Source organism: Solanum dulcamara, chromosome 7 (genome assembly GCF_947179165.1).
Source record: "Solanum dulcamara chromosome 7, daSolDulc1.2, whole genome shotgun sequence".
Lineage (NCBI taxonomy): Eukaryota > Viridiplantae > Streptophyta > Magnoliopsida > Solanales > Solanaceae > Solanum > Solanum dulcamara.
This window is the reverse complement of record NC_077243.1, coordinates 27997453-28020230: the sequence shown is the minus strand read 5'-3', so window position 1 is coordinate 28020230 and position 22778 is coordinate 27997453. Positions and strand designations below refer to the sequence as shown.

General features: G+C 33.0%; 1 protein-coding gene across 1 annotated transcript; it reads right to left on the bottom strand.

Annotated features, from left to right (window-relative positions):
- Window positions 1-5251: 5251 nt before the first annotated feature.
- Window positions 5252-9563, bottom strand: LOC129895199 (uncharacterized protein At1g28695-like). The gene is made up of 3 exons (XM_055970881.1): window positions 9280-9563; window positions 8771-9151; window positions 5252-6057 (listed from the first exon to the last, which is right to left on the bottom strand). Exons 1-3 carry the CDS (start codon window positions 9553-9555, stop codon window positions 5554-5556), a joined length of 1161 nt encoding a protein of 386 aa, XP_055826856.1. The 5' UTR covers window positions 9556-9563; the 3' UTR covers window positions 5252-5553.
- Window positions 9564-22778: the final 13215 nt, after the last annotated feature.

The window sequence follows — 22778 nt, the reverse complement described above, 5'->3', positions numbered from 1 at the left end:
CCCTCTCGGTGCTAAGTCAAATTCCAATGAAATAAGTAAAACATATCATAAGAAAAGGCAATAATCATATATCAATCCTCATTCATAAAGTATCATAAGAGTAACTCCTTAAATCATGATTTCATAACATCGTTACCTTCCTAAGTATATAAATCATGATTTCATTCACACTATGAGAAAACCTTTCACAATTGATTTGTACATACTTGAAAACATACTTGAAAAATCATTCATAGCTTTTGTAAAATATTCATAAATCCTTCATAAAGTTCATGATCATAATTCATACTTCATCATTGAAAATCTTTGACATAATGCATGGGTCCATGTGAAAATAATTGGAAATCGTGTAGTAAAGTAAATTCATGCATAATCAAGTGAAATAACATCAATTAAATCAATATAAAAAAGATACATGAAAAATTGACATGAAGCCCTCATTGAATTGGGTGAAATTGAATTGGAGAATTGAGATTCTTTTGGAACCCAATGGATGAATAGAATCCATTGGTGAATTCCTACATACCTAAATATCAAAGCCCTAAAAGCAAAGAAGATTTAAGAACTTGAACGTGGGAACCCTAGCTTTCCTTTCTTGAACTTGAGAGAAAATTAAAGAAGACGAGTTTAGAGAATTTGAGTATTTTGAGAGAATGAGAGGTAACATGGTATACTTTAAGGGTAAAAGGGATTATGGGGGTAGTTGTAGGTCTAAAACGACGTAACTTAGGGATTAAAAGAGTGTGAAAAGTCCAAAACACTTGTAGCTTAAAAACTGTCGGTGTGACCTATGGATGGACCTGTGGTCCGTAGGTCCTCATACAGTTCGTCAAAAGGACCCATAGCAACTCATTCCCAAAAATCAGGTTTATTGGAAAGTGCACCTTTGACCTTATGACCCATTTCCTATGGGTCATATAAAATTGTCACGACCCAAATTCGGGTGTCATGACACTTGTCCATTCCCACCAGACAAGTCAGCCTAAACCCAATAATTTTGAAATATAATGTGGAAGCAGTTTAAAATAGACAGATAATAGAAAAAAATGGAAGTTTTAGTCAACTACAAAAACTCCCAAAAAACTGATTATCACATGTATAAGCCTCTAATACAACGATAATGAAAATACATACAAGTCTCAAAACCTTTGTCACTCGAATAGAACAAAGTAAAAGTAAAGAGGAACAAAGAAGATCGCCAACATCAATAGCTACCTCTCAAGTCTCCCTTTTAAGCTTCGGATGAAGGAAAAGAGAACTGAATCACGGTTCGGACTCGGAACCTACACATGTATAGATTGAAAGGAGGGACTACCATCGAAATGGTACCCAGGAAGAGAACAACTAAGACTAAGCAAAGCTAATAGAATACAAGTACTTCTGTCATACCAACCGAACCCCTCAGACTACAACGTGCATAGAAATCAGCCAGTCTTAAAGTTCTAACAACACAAGTATACACATATATCATCAACGATATAGCTTAACTCTCAGTCAAATCACACCAATCAATAATTTAAATCACGGGACTATCAGGGGTAAACACAGTCCTCAAATGAAAAAAGATGTATGATGTAATATGGTGCAATGCAATCTCACGTATAGTGATGCATGTCTGTCCTAGTGATACACATCTGCTGACTAGCATAAAAGAACTCATGGGGGTCACACATTGATCATGTATCCACCAGAACCATTTACCTTCGGCATAGATATTAATCGTCAAAACTATTTCCTTTTGATATTACTGAAATCATTTTCATTCGGCGTAATCATCACTCGCCGAAACTATTTCCCTTCGGCATAATCCTCAAATTAATGTCCATCTCAATATATATTGGAACCAATGCAAATAGGCAGTGTTCATGTAAATTACAATGATGGAATGATATCAACAATAATTCATAACTCATGTCACAACAATCTATTCACGTACCCATAATTAATCAAAGGTTTAATCGTATCGAACACATCATTTTAACTCATCAAAATTTTCGTTTATTACCTCATTTCTTCATTATCAAGTTCAATCAAGTAATCAAATAGTCCCAAAGCGCTTTTCATTATTTCTCAACATACAAAACAAGAATACATGATCCTATAAGCTTAAATAAAGGTTTAGAAGTTCACTTGCCTCGAATTTACTCTAAAATATGTGCATTGCCCTTACGCCGATGCTCTTACTCAAGAAAATCTAGTCAAAATTGAATTCACAATAAGAATACGAGTCTAATGATATCCAAATCATAATTTTTTAAAATCGGATCAAAATCGACCTAAAAATCCGATTTCAAAAATAAAGGGCAAATTTGAAGATTTTTGGATAGAAATGTTCCCCACAACCCAAGGAACCTTTTGGTGAAAACCATTTTGAAAAAGGAGTTAAAACAACTCAGAATCATCAAAACATTAGAAATTTGGTTTCTTGAAAATTCCAAAATTTGAGTTTGAAGTTCATGATTTAAAGGCTAAAAAAAAGATATAATTGATGGGTCATAACTAATTTCAGAAGAAAATACTTACCTAATCGATTTACTTCAAAAACCCTCAAGGAATTGCCTCTACCGAGCTCTCAAAATTCACAAATGGGAAAAAATGGCTAATTCCCAACCTTTGGGGGAAGAACATTGTTCAGACACACTTTACTCTTTGCGATCCCAATGACCAACACCTCGCGATCGTGATGAGTCAGAGGGGTCAACTTATTAATTGACCCTCGCGATCGCAATGACTAGGATGTCAACTCTACGCATCGTGACTCACTCAAAAACAAACCTTCGCGATCATGAGGAAGAGTACGCGATCGCGATGAACAAAAGGTGATGCACCAGATGACAACAAAACATAGTAATTTCACTAAGTTCAAGTCCTGAAATAGACCCTCGGGATTCGTTCGAAATTCCAAGCACACAAACATTATATGCCTCTCTACTGATTTCGATGTTCTGGACTCAATGGAACCACTGTAATTTAAATTTGAGGTCTCCTTGACCCGAAATCCAAAAAGTTACAACTAAACTAACTTTAAGCCTCAAAATATCAAAACAAGATCAGGACCTCCAAAAATTCAACCAAGACAACTCCTACACCTACAATCATCCCTCAAATCCAATGAGTCGTCAGAATTTCATTCCGAGTATCGGAACTCCAAAATTTAACCAAAGCTAAACCTTGGCCTAAAACCCTTCAAATTTCCAACTTTAGACCTCAAATCTTCAATACAACTCTAATTTCAAAAGCGACAACTCATCTAAACCAATTTCCACATTTAGGAGCTGCTAGAATGGATGGAATTCCGTTCCGAGACTCGTAGCTCCGGTTGGTCCCAAATACCACTTTTGAACACTTTAAGCCTTTAAAATTTTAAAAGTCAACTTTTTCAAAGAATTTCCCAAAACCAACACCCAATACTTATAAGAAATTACTTGGGGCAACTATCGAGAGGCGAAAAATGATCATTTTGCAAAAATTTCAAAAAATGACTTTCAGGGTCATTATAAAAATTCTACGAGCCGTATAGCCCAATCGTAGAATCCATGTACCAAGGATGGCCCAACTTCTACAACCCTAGCCCTATAGGTCATAGAGACTCTTATGGTTCGTAGAACCCCATCGTAGAAAACATGTACCCTAAATAGTAGCTACTGGAATTTCATATTGGACTTACAAGCCAAGTCTACGTGTCGTAGAAAGTTACACGAGTTGTCAAAAGGATTCCTGGAATCAATCAAAAACCCAAAGTCTCTGAAGTCACTCTAAAGGTTGTCTCTACGGATCGTAGAACTTCCTACGGCTCGTAGGAACCCCTCGTAGAATGATCTTATACTTAGCCAAATTTCCAATCTTTAGTGCCCTTCCTATGGTCCGTAAGACTTTCTATGATCCGTAGGTCAGCTTGCAGGATTGACACCAAATCATGTTTCTGCAACTTTTCTCTTATTTTGACTTTCTAACTTCTCGGATCCTACATGTCCTTATCATCATCATTTTTTTTTATCATCATCATTTTTTTTGTAACACATATGATTAAAACTCACCACTAATGAAAGGATTATACAACAATTTGTATAAAAGAATTTCGTATGGAGTTTAACAAAGAAGCTCGATTATGATTTACTATTAAAGTTCATAATAATCGAATGCCTATAATTCAAAAATAAATTGGTTATCAGCTAAACTTATTTATACAAATCTTTTACACACATGTGACCAAACTGCAATGACTGAATGAAAACTTTTTTCATTCTGTTAAAAAGGTATCTTTCCTTTTCTTTTTTTTAATAATAAGCATCATATGCCTTTTCATGGTTTGATAACTTTTTCACAGATTTTTCTTTTATCTATTTAAGAAGATAAAAAATTCAGCGTTAATGGAGACAGAGTATTACCATGAATACTAATTTCATTCATTATAACATACTTCAATAAAATATCATTCTCTGCAATTTTCATTTTGAGGACCACAAATATAATTTTAAAAATATGTGACATCATGATTTTGTTGGTCCCATAATATCAAGAAAATCACTCTACTTTTTTTTTCTGAGAAAATGTAAATCTGCCCATTCTTAATACAAATTAAAATCACTGCCAAGCCAATGGGATTTCTTACGGGGATTTCCATGCTTGTTTGGCAAAAAAGAAAAACTAAAAATAATTACCCACTGAAACTTCTTATTGAAATATTTGTGATTAGGGCTGTCAAAATGGGCCAATTCAATCGAAAATTCTAAAAGATTAGCGAGTTAAATGGATTAGGACGGACTGACCCTTTTAATTAAAGGACTTATAAAATAGCAATTCAATCCAGCCTAAGCGGGCTATGGGTTGGGACGGGTTGATCATTTAATCAAAAGATGGACAACATTGACCTCTTAGAAAAGACTATCGAACATTGATGAACACAACACCAATACGTCAAAAATTCACATGTCTATGAGTTACATACTTTAGTGGAATACTTACAAAATGACATAATAAGCAAAATACAACAGTCAACTTTCATAGAATTCATCAGAACAACATAGATTACATGATCATTTTTTTAATAAACTAGACAACAGTCAACTTTTATAGAATTCATCAGAACAACATAGATTACATGATCATTTTTTTAATAAACTAGACAAGTAACAGTCAATTTTCATAGAATTCATCAGAACAACATAGATTACATGATCATTTTTTTCATAAACTAGACAAGAAAGGAGAAACGAAAAATTAGGCATAAACACAAAAGTATAAGAAGTCAAAGATTTATAGTTATAATAACTTCAATTGCCTAATTACTGAAGATTTGGCAAAATAAAACACTATTTAAAATATATATAATAAATATTTTTAAAATTCACTACTCACGGGCTGACCTCTAAGGCATCCGGGTTGAACCTATGAGGCTAGCGGGCCAAATGAAGTTGGGCTAAAAAACCTCGTTCTTAAATAGACTGAAAAAATTTAGCTCAATCCTACTTAGTTCAAGGTTTGAATTAGATCGGTATCACGGGCCAAACCCATTTTAACAGCTCTATAGTATAATGAGGCCTAAAATTTCCATTAAATTTTCCAAGAATCCCAACAATTCATATGCTGAGTCCATCCAGGTGTCGATGCCTGATTCGCAGGTGGAGCGTTGTTAATTCTTGTCCAATGATGAAGGAGAGCCGTTAGATCAGCCAACTTGGCACTTATACTCCGACAACAATTGGCATGAACGGTAGCAACAACGTTAACATCTTTACTATCGTCACAAAAGCCGCTGAAATAAAGGGTGTCCAAGAACCTAACACTAAGCCCCAATTGTTTGAACATTCCATCTTTCATTAACTTTATCAAAACATCTTGTTCTTTCCATCCTGTGGCATTGTCTTTCCCAGCATACCAAGCATCCAACAATGCTATGGTTTTGGTATTTGATTTGATCATGTAGAAGCCTGTGTTTATTGGGTTTTCTTCAGACCATTGACTTCCGTTGAACTTGTCTGTACTGATTTGAAGGTCTATGCTTTGATTTGAGTACAAGTTTGGAAATGGATTCCTAAGCCATAGCACATCAGTGTCCTGTTTATGTGAATAGATTAAAACAAGAGTTTTGACTTGTATTTATAATAAAAATGAGGTCATATAAAAAATAATTTAACTATCAGTAAAAAAATGAAATTAGTAACAAGTTACTATTACTTGAACAAGTTAAAAATACTATAAATGATGTAAAAATAATCACACAATACCATAATTAAGTGTATTAATCTCAAGATGAGTTTAAAATGTATAAAGCATTAGAGTGAGATTTTTTTACACTATCGAATCATTAACCAGTAACACATGTCTTATTTTCAAAGTTACAAATATCATATTTTGAGTAATATTTGTTTATATGACTTAAAACTCTAATTCAAGTCCAATAAACAACAACCCAAAAGAAGGAAAAGTCCAATAAACAAACTAAAGTGACACACGTCCCATGGTTTGTGGTTCTAGTGTGTTACCAAGGAGAAGAATTTAGGAGAAGCATCTAGAGGGCCATATTTCACGGCGAGATTATATAGAAATTCAATTGAAGTTGAAGTTAAAATAATTGAATTGTTAAAATATTTTACACTTTTTAAAAAAGAATATCAAGATATTATAATTAGATATTATTTTTTATTTTTTTCTAAGATTGACCTCTTTTTCAAATAAATCAAAATCCTTATTAATTATTGTCAAATTACTCTTTAAAATGATTATACATTAACTATGATAACTACTCCTGATAATAACTAAATAAAGGTTAAAAATGGAAGAATATTCTAAAATCATTTTTTAAATTATATAATTAAGTTAATTTGAAATATAAAAAATGTTTAACCAATTCAATTATTTTGAAATGGAGCGAGTAATATAAACTTTTGACTTGCTTGTAACAGATGTTAGATCTCTTGTGTCAGATCTCGATAAAAGTAGTACAAGCAAGATCCACATGAGTCTTGAAAACGTATATATTGGCGGTATTAATTAGAGGTGTCAAATGGACGGGTTGAGTTAAAATTGAGAATATTAAATCTGGTTGAAATAAAAATTGGTTGGGTTATGAACCGTCCAAATTTACTTTGGGCTCAATTGAGCTAAAATTCAGATTGGGTCATGACCCGCTCAATTTGATCCGCTTAATCTCAATAATTTTAACATATTATTATTTACCTTGTATAACCACAATTTAAATTTCAACTTAAGAAGATAAAAATAAAAATTTACAAATGGACAGATTAGTCCTAAAAGATATAAATAGATAGTAATTCATGTCTTTAATATGAGAACATACATTACACTCATGCAAATAAAGAGTCTTAAAACGGATTGAAATTGAAAATTAAGTTGAACTCAATTAAAGATTTTTTAAAAATGGGTTAAGGCTTGAATGGGTTGAGATTGAACCCAACACATAAAAATTTGAACGGATTAAACTAATTACCTATATTTGGACTCATTTTGACACCCCTAATATTAATTAACCAAGTCCAATTAATTGAAGAGATTCGACTTGTCTTCCCCCAGAACCATGTGCACATTTAACTGAATCTGACCACAAAGTTGTCTCGAAATCAAATTATGCAAGCTTAATAGTATTCTTCTCCTGGAAAATGATTTTTTCCACCTAACACGCTACTTCAACTTTGTCCACGCTTTTAGTCTACTTTTTCCATGAGAAAATAGAAAAAAGAGGATGAAACCAAACAAGACGTGACTTCTTTTTTTTTTTTGTATAAAAACCTCCAATTTTAACGTGTTCAACATTCCCAAAATCCAACGGCAGTGTAGGAAACCCTTAGTTTCCGTAAAGGGTTTTACTTGGACACATACGACAACAATATACCTCGTAAAAATTTTGCTAAGTGGGGTCTGGATAGAATAAAATGTACACAATCCTTATCACTATCTCGTGGAGATAGTGAGGTTATTTCTCAAGTGAATCAAACCTTAGTAAAGAAAGAAGAAAACAATGGAGAAAATATAACAATTAATAAGAAAAGCACTGTAAAGTACGGGAAAAAAAACAATAATTGTATATGGCAAGAATTCAAGGGCACAACTAATACTACGACAAGCACTAACAAGCTTAAATCTTTGCAAGTTAAGACAATAATCTCCCCCTACAAATCTTTTATTCTAATACGCAACCTCTATTAATTATCATTTATAGTCATGTCTTCGTTGATACGAAGAAAATAGAAATATAGTTTTGAGTTATTTGTTAAAGTAGGCTTGACACTAATATAAATACAGGTGCTTATCTATTTTCTTGTAAATGATGATAGTGGAGAATTTTATACAAATATTTCAAAGGTTTATTGTAAAAACATGAAATGTGTAAGAACTACGAAAGTAACTTACCATAAAGTTTGAACAGACCCTTAATTACTTGGTTAATTACACTGTACAGATTATCGATATTTGAGTCTCTAAGTAGTAAGTATTACCAGAAATTACGGCTCGATTGACGTGAAAAAGGCACATGCTATAGTTTTTAACGGCAAACACATTTTGACTAGCTTGATCACTTTCTTTATATTCTCCCTAGACTAGTTAAACTTTAAATTAATTTATTATTTCCCATTTTTCACTTTCATTTCCTCGAAATAGGTACTATATGAAATATTCATGATGCTACGAGCAAACGATCCTCTTTGGATTATTTTTCCAATTCAAGGATAGATATAATGTCCTGAAGTTTTTTGTAACATTGTAAATTCAAAAATTAAAAAAGAAATTTTGTAGTAAGACATAAACATACCGTAAAGATGAAGTTGTAACCTCGCTTAAGAACATCACTCAAGAACAATGTTCTTCTCCACATCATCTTGATAAAATCTTGAGACATGAACATTTTTTCTCCTCCAAAATCCACACCGTCCGTTTCGAGCTTGTAACAATGAAGGTGTAGAAATTTACAACGTTCATAAGAGGTTTGATCCATCGAAACAATCAAAAGGTGATTCACTAATTCCCTAGTCCCTTCTCCATGCCAAAAACCATCCAAGAATAGATCTAGCATTGCCTTATCTCCTTCTACGTATGCTTTATTTACAATTGTTATTATTACCGTTTTGTTCTCCGTTGACGCTCCCGTCAATGCTCGTTCAAGATCATCTTTATAATACACTGTCTCATGTAACTGCATACACGAATTCAAGATTCAGAGTTAGTAGTGGATTCAAAATAAATATAGTCCTATATGCACTAACTACATAAGAGTTATATATATGGAAAAAAAACTTAGGTGGAGATTTTATTTTTTTATACCGGTTTTGAGGGGTTAAAAATTGAGAGTTGCAAAGGGAAGGAGGAGGGGGTGTTGGTTGGAGAAGTCAAGAAAATGGAAATAAGAAGTAGACCAAATAACAAAATCATATACATAATATGGTGACTATGATCAATTATGAGTCGATTTTTGGTGTTATTCATGGTTGTAGTGGGGATGATTGATTTGCAGGGCTTAAGAAGTGATGTTGGAAAAAGACTTGTGAAGGAGGAACTTTGATGGTAGAGTTTTCTCAATGCTAACTTAGTGAACATCATATGTTCTTTTTTTATATGTAGAGCAATAAGAATAATATCAACTATGCTTGATTTATTGGACACCTATTATAGTCTAAGTGTCCACCAAGCTTTGACTCTTGTATTTTTTTATTTTTATTTTGGAATAAATAATGGCACAAACTTGAGACGAAATAAACAGCTGTCCCATATTTTTACTAGCTAACATTTGGCAGATACTCCTAATAAAATAATATTGACGAAGTTTTCTTCTTTTTTTTCACATTCAAAATTGTAGCATTACTTGTTAATATGATTCTTATTATTACCTGCAAACTATCGATTCAGTTCCTCCCAATTTTTCATTGTCTCCATTTTCTCATGTTCTTTTTTAAAAAAATTAAATCAGAGACACATATCCAACTTTAAAATTAATGGTTTAAATTTATCTAACTAAAAATAAACTTTAACCATAGTTAGAGTAAATTCTTTAAACAGTCGTCCATGTTTGAAAATTTGCACTATAGTATCACTTTTATTTCTTTTAGGACCACAATATCACTCAACTATTCCTATTTTTCTCAAAATATTCTCCTCTCTCCTAATGAGATGACATGTCACATTATTTTATTTTTCTTAACAATTTTTTTTAACAATGCAATAAAAACTTTGTTTAATGTCTCTATAAACAACTTCTTTTAGCATCTACTCATTCTTGAATTTTATAAAAGATAATCAAATTTTAAATTAATATTTATTTTTTATTTGTCAATATTTTTAAAAATTAATTATAAAAAGTTACTAACTTATTTATTTGAGTACATTAAAATAATATTATTAGTACACAACTTTTTTGTTATGATATATATATATATATATATATATGAATTATGATAAGCTACACTTTTAAGTTTTACAACATATTCCGTTGAACTATTATCAAGGCAAATTTTTATTTTTGATTATTTACCTTGGACAAAAATTAAATACTTCATTTATTTTAACTTATTTGTCGTAATTTTTTTTAAAACTTTTTAATTTCAATTTTTCACATGACAATGTTTAAGACAAAAAATTAAAAAATATTTTAGTATATTTGACATATGTTTAATTTATAATCACAAGATTCAAAAAAAACTTTTTTATTTTCTTGAATTTTGTGTCAAATTAAAATAGTAAAAATAAATTAAAATAGAGAGAGTAATAAATAAATTACTACAAAATACAAATACAGACATACAAATTTAATGCATGATTAATCTATGCATTTCATACCCGCGCAATGCACAAATATTATAAAAATCCATAAAGACAAATATATTGATTCAAAATTCAAATATTTTATTTTAATTTCAAATTTTATGTTAATTCAAAAAAAATTATCTTTATATTCAAGTTAGAGCAGATTGATACGGTTGGAAGAATATATAAAGATAGGACTCTTTTGAGTAAATACTACATATATGAACTCTTACAGGATGGAACCTATAGTTCAATTTCAATATGAATTATTATTTTTTATAATTTTTTTTAGTAAATAGTCTACGACTAATTAGTCTGTGAATTTTATTTTCTTACATTCTTTACTTATATTTTTTTATAATTAATTTTGAAAAATATTGACAGATAAATAATAAATATTGGTTAATTTTATTTCAAACTTTGATTACCTTTAAAATTCAAGAATGGGGTAAATGCTAAAATAAGTTATTTATAGAGACATTAAACAATCTTTAATTTTATCGTTAAATTTTTTTGTTAAAATAAAATAAAATATAACTTACATAAATCCCATAGTGTAAGGAGCAAATTATATTTTATATCTACTCTTTCCTTAATTCCAAAAATCCCTTATTTTTGTTGGCTTACGAATACATAGCATGCCTTCCGGATACATTAGTGCATGATACATTGCCTTTTAAGATTGTTTCGTTAATTAAGCAAATAAAATGTGAAATCTAATTAAGATCCCATAATACATGTTATCACGTAATTGAAACAACTAATCAACCCTTCCCATCTCGTAATAGCTTCAACGAATTTAAATTTCAAATTTCTTCAAACAGCGCATTGAAGATACATCATTTTCAAAATTTCTTCAAGCAGCCTGTCAGCCAGCCTTTCAATTTTGATTCAAAACTTTCAAAAACTGCAGATACATCACATCAATGATTAAAACAAGACAATTTGACATAATTATGTATCAAATATGTAACAAAACAATGAACATGATACATAACAACGAACTTGTGTATCATGATATGTGATACATTCACCCCAATTCAGAATAAGGCATTCACCAACCCATACCAAATGCAACAACATGATACATATTAAACTAGAAAATTTGACATAATTATGTATCAAATATATAACTATTGAAAAAGATAAAATTTACAAAAGAGAAAAAATTTGTAAACTTGTATATCAAATATAAAACAATGAACATGATACATAGTCCAAAGATACACATTGAATATAACAAAATATACATTACTATGACAAAAGATGTAGGTATAGATACATTACATCATAAGATAAATGTACAAACTAGAGAATTTGACATGGCATCCCATTAGAAGAGAGGAATATAGTTTGAGAAAAATAGGAATAGTTGAGTGATATTGTGGTCAGTGGCAGAGCCAGAATTTTTTCTTAGGAGGTTCAAAATTTGAAGAAGTAGACAAATGAACTAGTTGAAGAGGGTTCAACACTACATATACATAAAAATTATTTTAATCATGTATAAATAATATAAATTTCTATCGAAAGAGGTTCAGATGAACCTCTAAGTGGCTCCGACACTGACTGTGGTCCTAAAAGAAACATAAGTGATATTATAAGGCAAATTCCCAAACATGGGTGACTATCTAATGAATTTAGTCCCACAGTTAGGATCATAGATTTATTGCATATGTTTTTTCCAATTTTTTTGGTAATCTCACAATTCTAATTTCTATCTATGATAAAAAAAAATTAAAAAAAATAGGGAAAAAGGCTTGATATACTTCTCAACTTTGTCATTTAGAGCCGATATGTCCCTCGTTATGAAAGTGGGTCATATATATTCATATTGTTACACAAATGGCTCACATATACCCTTTTCCTCTAACAGAAGTTAAATAATTAATTTTAAATTTATTTTTTAAAGTTTTTATTAAAAAAATAATACATATAAGGGTATATTTGATTCTTTTCACACATCAACGGCTAATTTAAATTTATTATTTTGATGGTCAAACTTATTTTTCTCACTACTTTTCTTGTGAAATTTATTATATTTGTCCCAATTTTTTTATAGATAAAAAACTAAATTACAATATAGCAGTAAAAAAAATTAGTTTTAAATTATAATATAGCCGCAAAAAATAATTTTAAATTATTTTCTTACTTTTTTCTCTTTTTTGCATTCACACTTCATTTTTTTTTATTTCTCTTATTTTTACACCAAAGAATGAAAGAAAAAATAAAATAAGAAATAGAAACTCAAATAATGATAATCAAAAAACTTAAAAAATTATTCATGTGTGAAAAAAAAATATACCCCTAAACTTTTCTATAAAAAAATTCATGTATGAATATATTTTATTTTATTTTACTAGTCAAGCGTACGTGTTTTGCACGTATGTATCGCGTTAATTAATAATAAAAAATATATAAAAAGAATAAATTATTGTGTGTATGATATTATTAAGAACAAAAATATAAATATAATATTCATTTAAATAGTAAAAAGAACATTATTACAAGATGAAATAATTGGAAAAGAAAATTGGACGCCTTGATGTCAGGACCCCGACTCCGCCGTGACTGGCACGCACACCAACCCTCCGGTGGGAGAACCATTCTAAACAACCCAACAATAATAATCACAAAGTATCCCAAATTTAAAGATGCAAAACAGGTGTAAAACCAGAATAAATGCTGAGTTTCCATAAACTCAGAAACCAACTAGTTATGAACCCAGATTATGCGGAAGTAAAATACATCCTAGGAACTGAAAGTCATCCGTACCAAAATTCTAACCAATTAGCAGTATAGGAAAGGAGAAACACTCCCAAAATGAAGTGATAATACTAAAACAGTTGTCTGAACATCTGAGTTCCGGACGAAGAAATACGATAAATGAGAAAGTCCAGGGCAACATGATAGAATAACTCACCCTTAGACTTAAACAGGATTTGTATTCCTCTAGGCGAGGTCTCTCTGCATCTGGCTGAATATGCCCTGTACACCGAGGGACTATTTTTAAGTCGAGATATAATTGTTTGTTTGCTTGACTGTGTATGGCTGTCATGCTCCTTTAGCAAGTGGCTCAGTAAGGCCAGCTTTGGCCACAGTTTTAGCAATAGGTGCCAGTTATGCCCCTTGAGTTTGCGGTGTGACACCCGTGTTATTTGTTTGGAAGAAGGATAGGTCACTCCAAATGTGTATAGACTACAAGTAATTAAATAAGGTCACCGTAAAGAACAATTTTTCAATTCCAAGGATAGGTAATTTGTTTGACCAATTACAAGAGGCAAGTTACTACTGAAAGATTGATCTTTGTTCTGTTTATCATTAACTAAGAGTAAGGGAGTGTGATATTCTTAAAATGGTATTTCGAACAAGGTATGGTCACTTTAATTTTGTAGTTTTGTCATTTGGATTTGATGAATCATATTTTCAAGCCATACTTGGATATGTTTGTAGTGGTATTTATTTATGACATTTTGATTTAATCTCAAAATGAAGAGGATCATATGGGTCACTTGAAAATTGTGTTGCAAATATTGAGAGAAAAGCAACTATTTGCCAAGTTTAGTAAGTGTGAACTCAGGCTAAGGGAAGTTGCATTCTTTGGTCATGTGGTGTCTGGTGATGGGATTAAGGTTGATCTAATGAAGACAGAGGAGATAAAAAATTGGCCTAGACTATTATCTCCTTTAGACATTAGAAGCTTTTTAGGCTTGGCCGGATACTATAGAAGGTTTATTGAAGGGTTTTCGTCTATTGCTTCACTTTGACTAAGTTGACTCAAAAGAAGGTAAAATTTCAATGGTTGGAAGCATGTGAGAAGAGTTTCCAAATATTGAAGGATCATCTTACATCGGCTCCTATATTAAAATTGCCCGATGGTGCGGATGGGTTTGTTATTTATTGTGATGCCTCACGTGTTGGTTTGAATTGTGTTTTGATGCAACATGGTATGGTTATAGCCTATGGTTCTAGGCAACTTAAGGTGTATGAAAAGAACTATCCAACCCATGATCTTGAGCTTGCGGCGATTGTGTTTGCTTTGAAATTATGGCATCACTATCTTTATGGGGTGCATGTTGATGTGTTTACCAACCACAAAAGCTTGGAATATGTATTTACGCAAAGAGACTTAAACCTTAGACAAAAGAGGTAGCTTGAAATCCTAAAGGACTACGACATGAGTGTGTTGTATCATCCTCGTAAGGCAAATGTTGTAGCCGATGCTCTTAGTTAGTTATCCATGGATAGTGTTACAGATTTTGAAGAAGGTAAGAAAGAATTGGTTAAGGATGTTCATATATTGGCACGTTTAGGAGTGCGTTTGGTTGACTCTAATGATGGAGGTGTTCTTGTACATAATGGCTCAGAATCATCTCTTATGGCAGATGTTAAGGCTAAAATAGATAATAATCCGGTGTTGGTTAACTTGAAGAAGTCAGTTTTCAAAAAAGCCATTGAGGCTTTCTCTCAAGGGCGAGATGGAGTACTATGTTACCAAGGTAGTTTATGTGTGCCTAATGTGGATGGACTAAGGGAACTGAGATTGAATGAGGCCCATAGTTCTCGATATTCAATTCATCCAGGATCCACCAAGATGTATCACGATTTGAGGGAAGTGTATTGGTGAAATAATATGAAGAATGACATAGCGGAGTTCATGGCTAATTGTCCTAATTTCCAAGAAGTGAAAGTTCAGCATAAAAAATCGACAGATTTAGCTTAAGACATTGAGATTCCTACTTGGAAGTGGAAAGATGTGAATATGGACTTTGTAACGGGTTTGCCTCGTACTAGAAGGGAATACGATTCTATTTAGATTATTGTAGATTGAATGACTAAGTTGGCACATTTTCTATTGGTTAAAACTTTCTATGATACCGAAGACTATACTAAGTTGTACATTCGTGAACCTATGAAACTTCATGGTATTCCTTTGTCAATTATATCAGATAGAGGAACTCAATTCACTTCACATTTTTGGAAGTCATGTCAAAGAGTTCTTGGTACAAAAGTTAGGCTAAGTACCACTTTTCATCCTCAAATCGATGGACCAGCGGAAAGAACGATCCAAACTTTGGAAGATATGTTAAGGGTGTGTGAGATTAATTTTAAAGGAAGTTGGAATGAGCATTTTCCATTGATTGAGTTTGCCTAAAATAATAGTTATCATGCTAGCATACAAATGTCTCTGTTTGAAGCCTTGTATGAGAGAAGATGTAGATCCACAGTGGGATAGTTTGAAGTAGGTGAGATGGCGTTGATTAGTCCTGATTTGGTAGTTAATCCAATGGAAAAAGTGAGGCTCATAAGAGAAAAATTGAAGATGTCTCAAAGTCGTCAAAAGTTCTATTCGGACATTAGAAAGAGAGAGTTTGAATTTGATATGGACAATTGGGTGTATTTGAAGGTTTCACCTATGAAGAGTGTAATGTATTTTGGTTAGAAGGGGAAGTTGAGTCCTAGATATATAGGACCCTATAGAATATTGAAGCATGTTGGTAAAGTGGCATATGAGTTAGATTTGCCATTTGAGTTGGCTATGGTTCATCCGGTATTTCATGTGTCAATGTTGAGGAAGTTTGTGGGTGATCCAAACTCTATTGTACCATTGGAAACTGTGAACATCGAAGAGAATTTGACTTATGAGGAGGTTCCAATGGAAATGTTAGGACAGCAAGTGAAAAGATTAAGGTATAACGATGTTGCGTCCGTCAAAGTGTTGTGGAGAAGTCAGCAACTAGAGAGTGCTACATAGGAAGCGGAAGTGGATATGATAAAGCGTTATCTATATCTATTTCCTTTCACTCAAGCCTAAGGTACTAATTTATTCATGATACAATCGATTAAACCCTTACGGTTCAGTTCCATATGTCATTCATATGCATGCATGTTCATAAAAGTTGATTTTCAAAGCTATGTTTTATGTTAAGTTTGAAGGTTTTATGTTCTATGAATTTTAAGGCGTCCTTATATTCATGTTGGGTTGCTAGTTCTCTTTTCATGTCTTTTCAATGCTAGTTGAATCTCATTCGAGGATGAATTTTCTCAAGGAGGAGATATTGTAAGACCTCGTAAGATGAAAAGTCAAACTAAAGAAAATTTTCAAAAGTCAACTGATCCCAAGTCTACGAGTTGGTCTATGACTCGTAAAGACTTTTACAGATCATAGAGATGAGTTATGGACATGAGTTCGAGCTAGAAAATTTACTAAGGCAAGATCGAGGCTGACGAGTCACTTGACGACTCGTAAAAATAATGATGACTATTAAAGACGAGTCGTGGTAAAACTTTAGAGACCTTCAAACTTGCAGGTTTCTCAGACCTTCAAACTTGCAGGTTTCTCAGACCTTCAAACTTGCAGGTTTCTCAGACCTGCAAGACAAGTGGTTTTGATGACTCGTAAGGAAGACTACGAATTATAACCACGAGTCATAACTAAAGATCATAGGCCCTTATTTCAAGGTTCCATTAGACCTGCAGGACGAGTCTAATCGATGACTCATAGAAGTGAAAATGAGTCGTAGTCGTGTAGAAAGTTCAGAGACTTTTTTTAAGTCATTCTCAGGGCCTGCAGGATGAGTCAGTCCTACGACTTATCACTGCTTCTAGAATTCGTAGAGCCAATTTTAGAGTTGCCTGACTTGAAATTTAATAAGGGGTAATTTGGTATTTTTCCATATATTGTATGTGGACATTTTCAAGGACTAGATTCATTAAGTATTATGTCCTAAATACTCCTAAATTCTTTTCTTCCCTCATTAATTCTCCACACAAATTTTAGAATTCTCTTCCAAGGTTCCTCAAGAGTTCATCAAGCTTTGGTTAGGTTTCTTCAAGATCAAGCCTTCTTTCTCAAATTCAAGTCCAATTTCAATCAAGGTATGTATGAATTGATCCATGAGTCCCTTCCACCTATGGAGACCAAGGTTTCTTTCAAAAATCTCATGAAATCTCATTACTTTTGAACTCCAATTTGATGAATTGTGTTGGGTTGCTTCAATTACATTTTTAATCATTATTAATGATCATTATAAGTATGTTTCTATGTAAATTACATTATTTTAAGTTGAATTATGAATGCATATGCATAAAATTATTTTCTATGATGAATTATATAAAGTATGAGTATGAAGTTCAATGATTTCAAAGTATTCTATGGTTTTCAATCAGAACAATTATGTATTCAAGTTTTTCTTCTAAATTGAAGTATGAATCATGACTATGGATTTCAATTATGATCAAATTATGATATTCATGCAAGTTATGAAGAAACGTGACTTAGGGCCCTAAGTAATGACCTAGGAACTTCATGATAGAAATTATGTAAGTATGATTTGTAATGTTGAAAGGGCAATTCTCACATTGCAATTATGTTATGAAATGAGTTGCTCTATGAATTTCAAACCTATGATCATGTATATGATATATGATCACTATGATTTTTATGTTATGTATGTATCCGTGGGATTTGACTTAGCACCTAGCGGACTTGAGGTGGAGGCCCTACCAGAAGCCTTAGTAGCAGCCTTTTGTCCCTTAAACTATGTGCCAACATAGGTTTCCTTCATGTCTTAGCTAGTGGATCCACATATAGCGGGATAAAGTCTACCTTGGCAAGTAGATTCCCCTTTTCTTCATTATATGGGGAGACAACAAAATTTTATGTTATAGCTTGCATGATTTTATTGTCGTTTATGGTTCCTATCTCACATATGTATATGCTCATTATGTTATTTTATGATTTTCAACTAAGTCCTTTAAATGCTTTGATCATTATGTTGTCCTCACGACTCTACTGATCCTCTTTATTATGTATATTCTTGATCATTGCATCTTATTTTTTATATTGCATGTCACACCCACATACTAAGTACATTCAAATGTACTAAGGCATATTTGTTGCCTATATTATCTCATAATGTAGAGATTGAAGTTGAGGATCACACTCGTACACATGGTTAGTGAGCTTCCATTCCGACAAACTTTTGGTGAGTCCTCATCTATCGAGGACTAGATATGAGTTGGTTATTATTGGACAAAACATGTAGAGTCTATGTATTCGAATTTTCTTCCTTTTTCATTTTATGTTAGACTCTTCCTTATGTTATGTTCAGCTTTATTTTACCTTATATATGCTTTATGATATGTCAAGAGGCTTGGTTGGAGCCATTCGGGGTTTCGATCTCCGTGTTATGACTAGCCCTAGGTCGAGTCATGACAGATTCCATGTTTAAGGTTTAATTGATCTCGTGCCTTAAAGCTCAAATGATTTCTAAGGTTATATCTACCATCTTGTATGGGTTAGGGATATGAATTCTAAAGCTCTTACTCTTGAGTCAGTTTCGATGGTTACTGAGTTTTTGAAAGTATTTCTTGATGATTTTCAGTATTGATCTTCTTCCCGATACTCAGCCTATTTATATCCCTCCTTATAGAATGGCTCCGGCGGAACATAAGAAGTTAAAGGATCAGTTAAAGAATTTGTTAAATAAAGGCTTCATTAGACCGAGTATCTCTCTATAGAGTGCTCCGATTCTCTTTGTTCGAATGAAGGATGGTTCTCTTCGCATGTGTATTAACTATCGCCAGTTGAACAAGGTCACAATCAAGAATAAGTATCCCATCACAAAGATTAATAACTTGTTTGATCAACTTCAAGGAGCAAGTTATTTCTCAAATATCGATCTTCGATTAGGTTATCATCAACTTCTAGTGAGAGAATGTGACGTTTTGAAGACATCTTTTAGAACTCAGTATAGTCACTTTGAATTTTTGATTAAGTCTTTTGGACTAACAAATGCTCCCACAGCTTTTATGGATTTGATGAATACGTTGTTCAAGAAATACTTAGATATTTTCGTTATTATGTTTATCAATGATATTTTGATCTATTCTCGGAGTAAGGAGGAGAATTCCAATCATCTTAGGACTGTCTTGCAAGTTATCAAAGATCATCGGTTGTTTGCTAAGTTTAGAAATTGTGAGTTTTGATTGAGGTTGGTGACGTTCCTTGGCCACATTATCTTCGATGATGGTATTCAATTACATCCTAAGAAAATCGAGGTGGTAAAGAATTTCCCTAGACCTTTATCTCATTCTGGTATTTAAAGTTTCTTGGGCTTAGCCGTTATTATAGATGATATGTGGAAGGATTATCTTTCATTGCATCTCTCTTGACTACTTTCATTCAAAAGAAGGTGAAATTTCAATGGTTTGAGGCATATGAAAAGAGCTTTCAAGAGTTGAAAGATCGACTTACTTCTGCTCCGATGTTGACTTCACCAGAAGGATCTGATGGTTTTGTGGTGTATTGTAATAATTTGAGAATTGGACTTGGTTTCTTTTTTATGCGAAATTTAAAGGGACAGCCTATGCTTCTAGGCAACTTAAGGTGCATAAAAACAACTATCTAAATCATGAATTGGAGTTAGCGGCGGTTGTGTTTGCCTTAAAGATATGGAGATACTATCTCTATAGTGTCCATGTTGATGTATTCACCAACCATAAGAGTTTTTAATAAGTGTTTAACCAAAAGGATTTGAACCTTTGATAAAAGAGATGACTCGAGTTGTTGAAGAATTATGATATGAGTGTGTTGTACCATCCGGGAAAGGCTAATATGATTGATGATGCCCTTAGTCGGTTGTCCATGAATAGTGTGGCATATATTGATGATAAAAAGGAGTTAGTTCATGATGTTCATAGACTAGCTCGTTTGGGTGTTCGCTTGGTTGATTCTGATGATGTTGTTGTTGTTGTTCAAAATGGCTCAGAAATGTCCCATGTGGCTGATGTTAAGGCAAAGCAACATAATGATCCGATTCTTGTTGAGTTGAAGAAAATGATTTCTAAAAAAGCTATTGAGGCTTTCTCCCAAGGGGCAGATGGTGTACTTCGGTATCAAGGTCGTTTGTGTGTTCCTAATATTGATGTCTTAAAGGAAATGGTATTGTCCGAAGCTCATAGTTCCCGATATTATATTCATCCATATCCACCAAGATGTATCGTGATTTAAGGGAAGTATGTTAGTGGAATGGCATGAAGAGGGATATTGTGAAGCTTGTAGCTAAGTACCTAATTTGCCAATAAGTGAAGGTTGAGCATAAAAAATCGAGAGGTTTAGCTCAAGACATTGAGATTCCTACTTGGAAGTGGAAAGAATTGAATATGAACTTCATTATGGGTTTGCCTCGTACTTGTAGGCAATATAATTCTATTTGGGTTGTTGTGGACCAAACGACTAAGTCGACACATTTTCTTCCTATTAAGACTTCCTATCTAACTGAGGACTATACTAGACTTTATATTCGAGAGTTGGTTAAGCTTCATGGTGTTTCGTTTTCTATCACTTCAGACCAAAGTACTTATTTATATCTCAGTTTTGGAGATTATTTCAAAAGAGTCTTAGTACTCAAATTAAGCTTAGTACAACTTTTCACCCTCAAACCGATGGTTAAGCCAAATGGACTATTTAGACTTTGGAGGATATGTTGAGGGCTTGTGTAATTGACTTCAAATGGAATTGGGATGACCATTTGCCATTGATTGAGTTTGCTTATAACAACAGTTATCATTCAGTATCCAAATGGCTCTATTTGAGGCTTTGTATGGTAGGAGGTGTAGGTCTCCTATTGGATGGTTTGAGATTGGTGAGGTTGATTTGATAGGGTCCAAATTAGTGTGTGAATCTATGGAGAAATTTTGACTCATTAGGGAGAGGTTAAAAACTACCCAAAGTCGATAAAAGTCTTATTCGGATGTGAAAAGAAGAGAGATTGAATTTGAGGTTGATTATTGGGTTTACTTGAAAATCCCACCTATGAAGAATGTGATGTGTTTTGGCAAGAAAGAAAAGTTTAGTCCCTGTTATGTAGACCCATATCATATTTTGAGGTGCTACGGCAAGGTAGCTTATGAATTGGATTTGCCTTCAAAATTGCCATCAGTGCATCTAGTGTTTCATGTCTTTTTGTTGAAGAAATGTGTTGATGATCCTACCTCCATTGTATCATTTGACAACGTCCATGTGAAAGAGATTCTATCATATAAGAGATTCTAGTTGAGATTTTAGATTACCAAGTCCAGAAGTTGAGAAATAAAGAAGAAGCATTTGTGAACGTTCTTTGGAGGAATCAACTAGTTAAGGGTGTTACATGGGAGGCCAAAGCCTATATGGTGTATCATTATCCTCATCTCTTTCCCTCCGTTCTGACTTAAGGTATTAAGTTCCTTCACATTCATTCCTTCGAATTCATGCATTTCAGTCACTCACATGTTTTCGTATGCATGTATGTTCAAGAAATGAGTTTTAAAGTCATATTTTAGCTTGTGGTTAATTATTCCTTGGTGTATGCATTTTTATGTGTTGTTGCATTCATGTTGGGTTATTATTCTCTATTCCTACTCTATTTATGCTAGCTTAAATCTCATTCGAGGATGAATATCCCCAAGGAGGAGATATTGTAAGACCCTAAAAGTTAGAAAGTCAGAACAAGAGAAAAGTTGCAAAAAGTGATCTAGTGCCAGTCCCACGAGCTGACCTACGGATCGTAGGAAGTCCTACGGACCATAGGAAGGTCTCGTAGGAAGGGAACTGAAGGTTGGAAATTTTTCCAAGTATAGGATTATTCTATGAGGGGTTTCTATGGACCGTCGAAAGTCCTACGATTTGTAGGGACGACCCATAAAGTGACTTCAGAGGCTTGGGTTTTTGAATGATTCCACAAAGCCTTTTGACAACCTGTGTAACTTTCTAAGACCCGTAGACTTGACTCATAAGTCCGATATATGCAATTCCAGTAGCTACTATTTGGGGTACATGTTTTCTACGATGGTGTTTTATGAATTGTAAGAGCCGCTACGATCTGTAAGGCTAGGGTCGTAGAAGTTGGGTCACCCTTTGTACATGGGTTCTACAATTATACGACCCGTAGGAAATGGGTCGTAGGGTCAAAGATGCACTCTCCAGTATTTCTGATATTTGGGCATGAGTTTCTACGGGTCCTTTTACCAAATCGTAGGAAGAC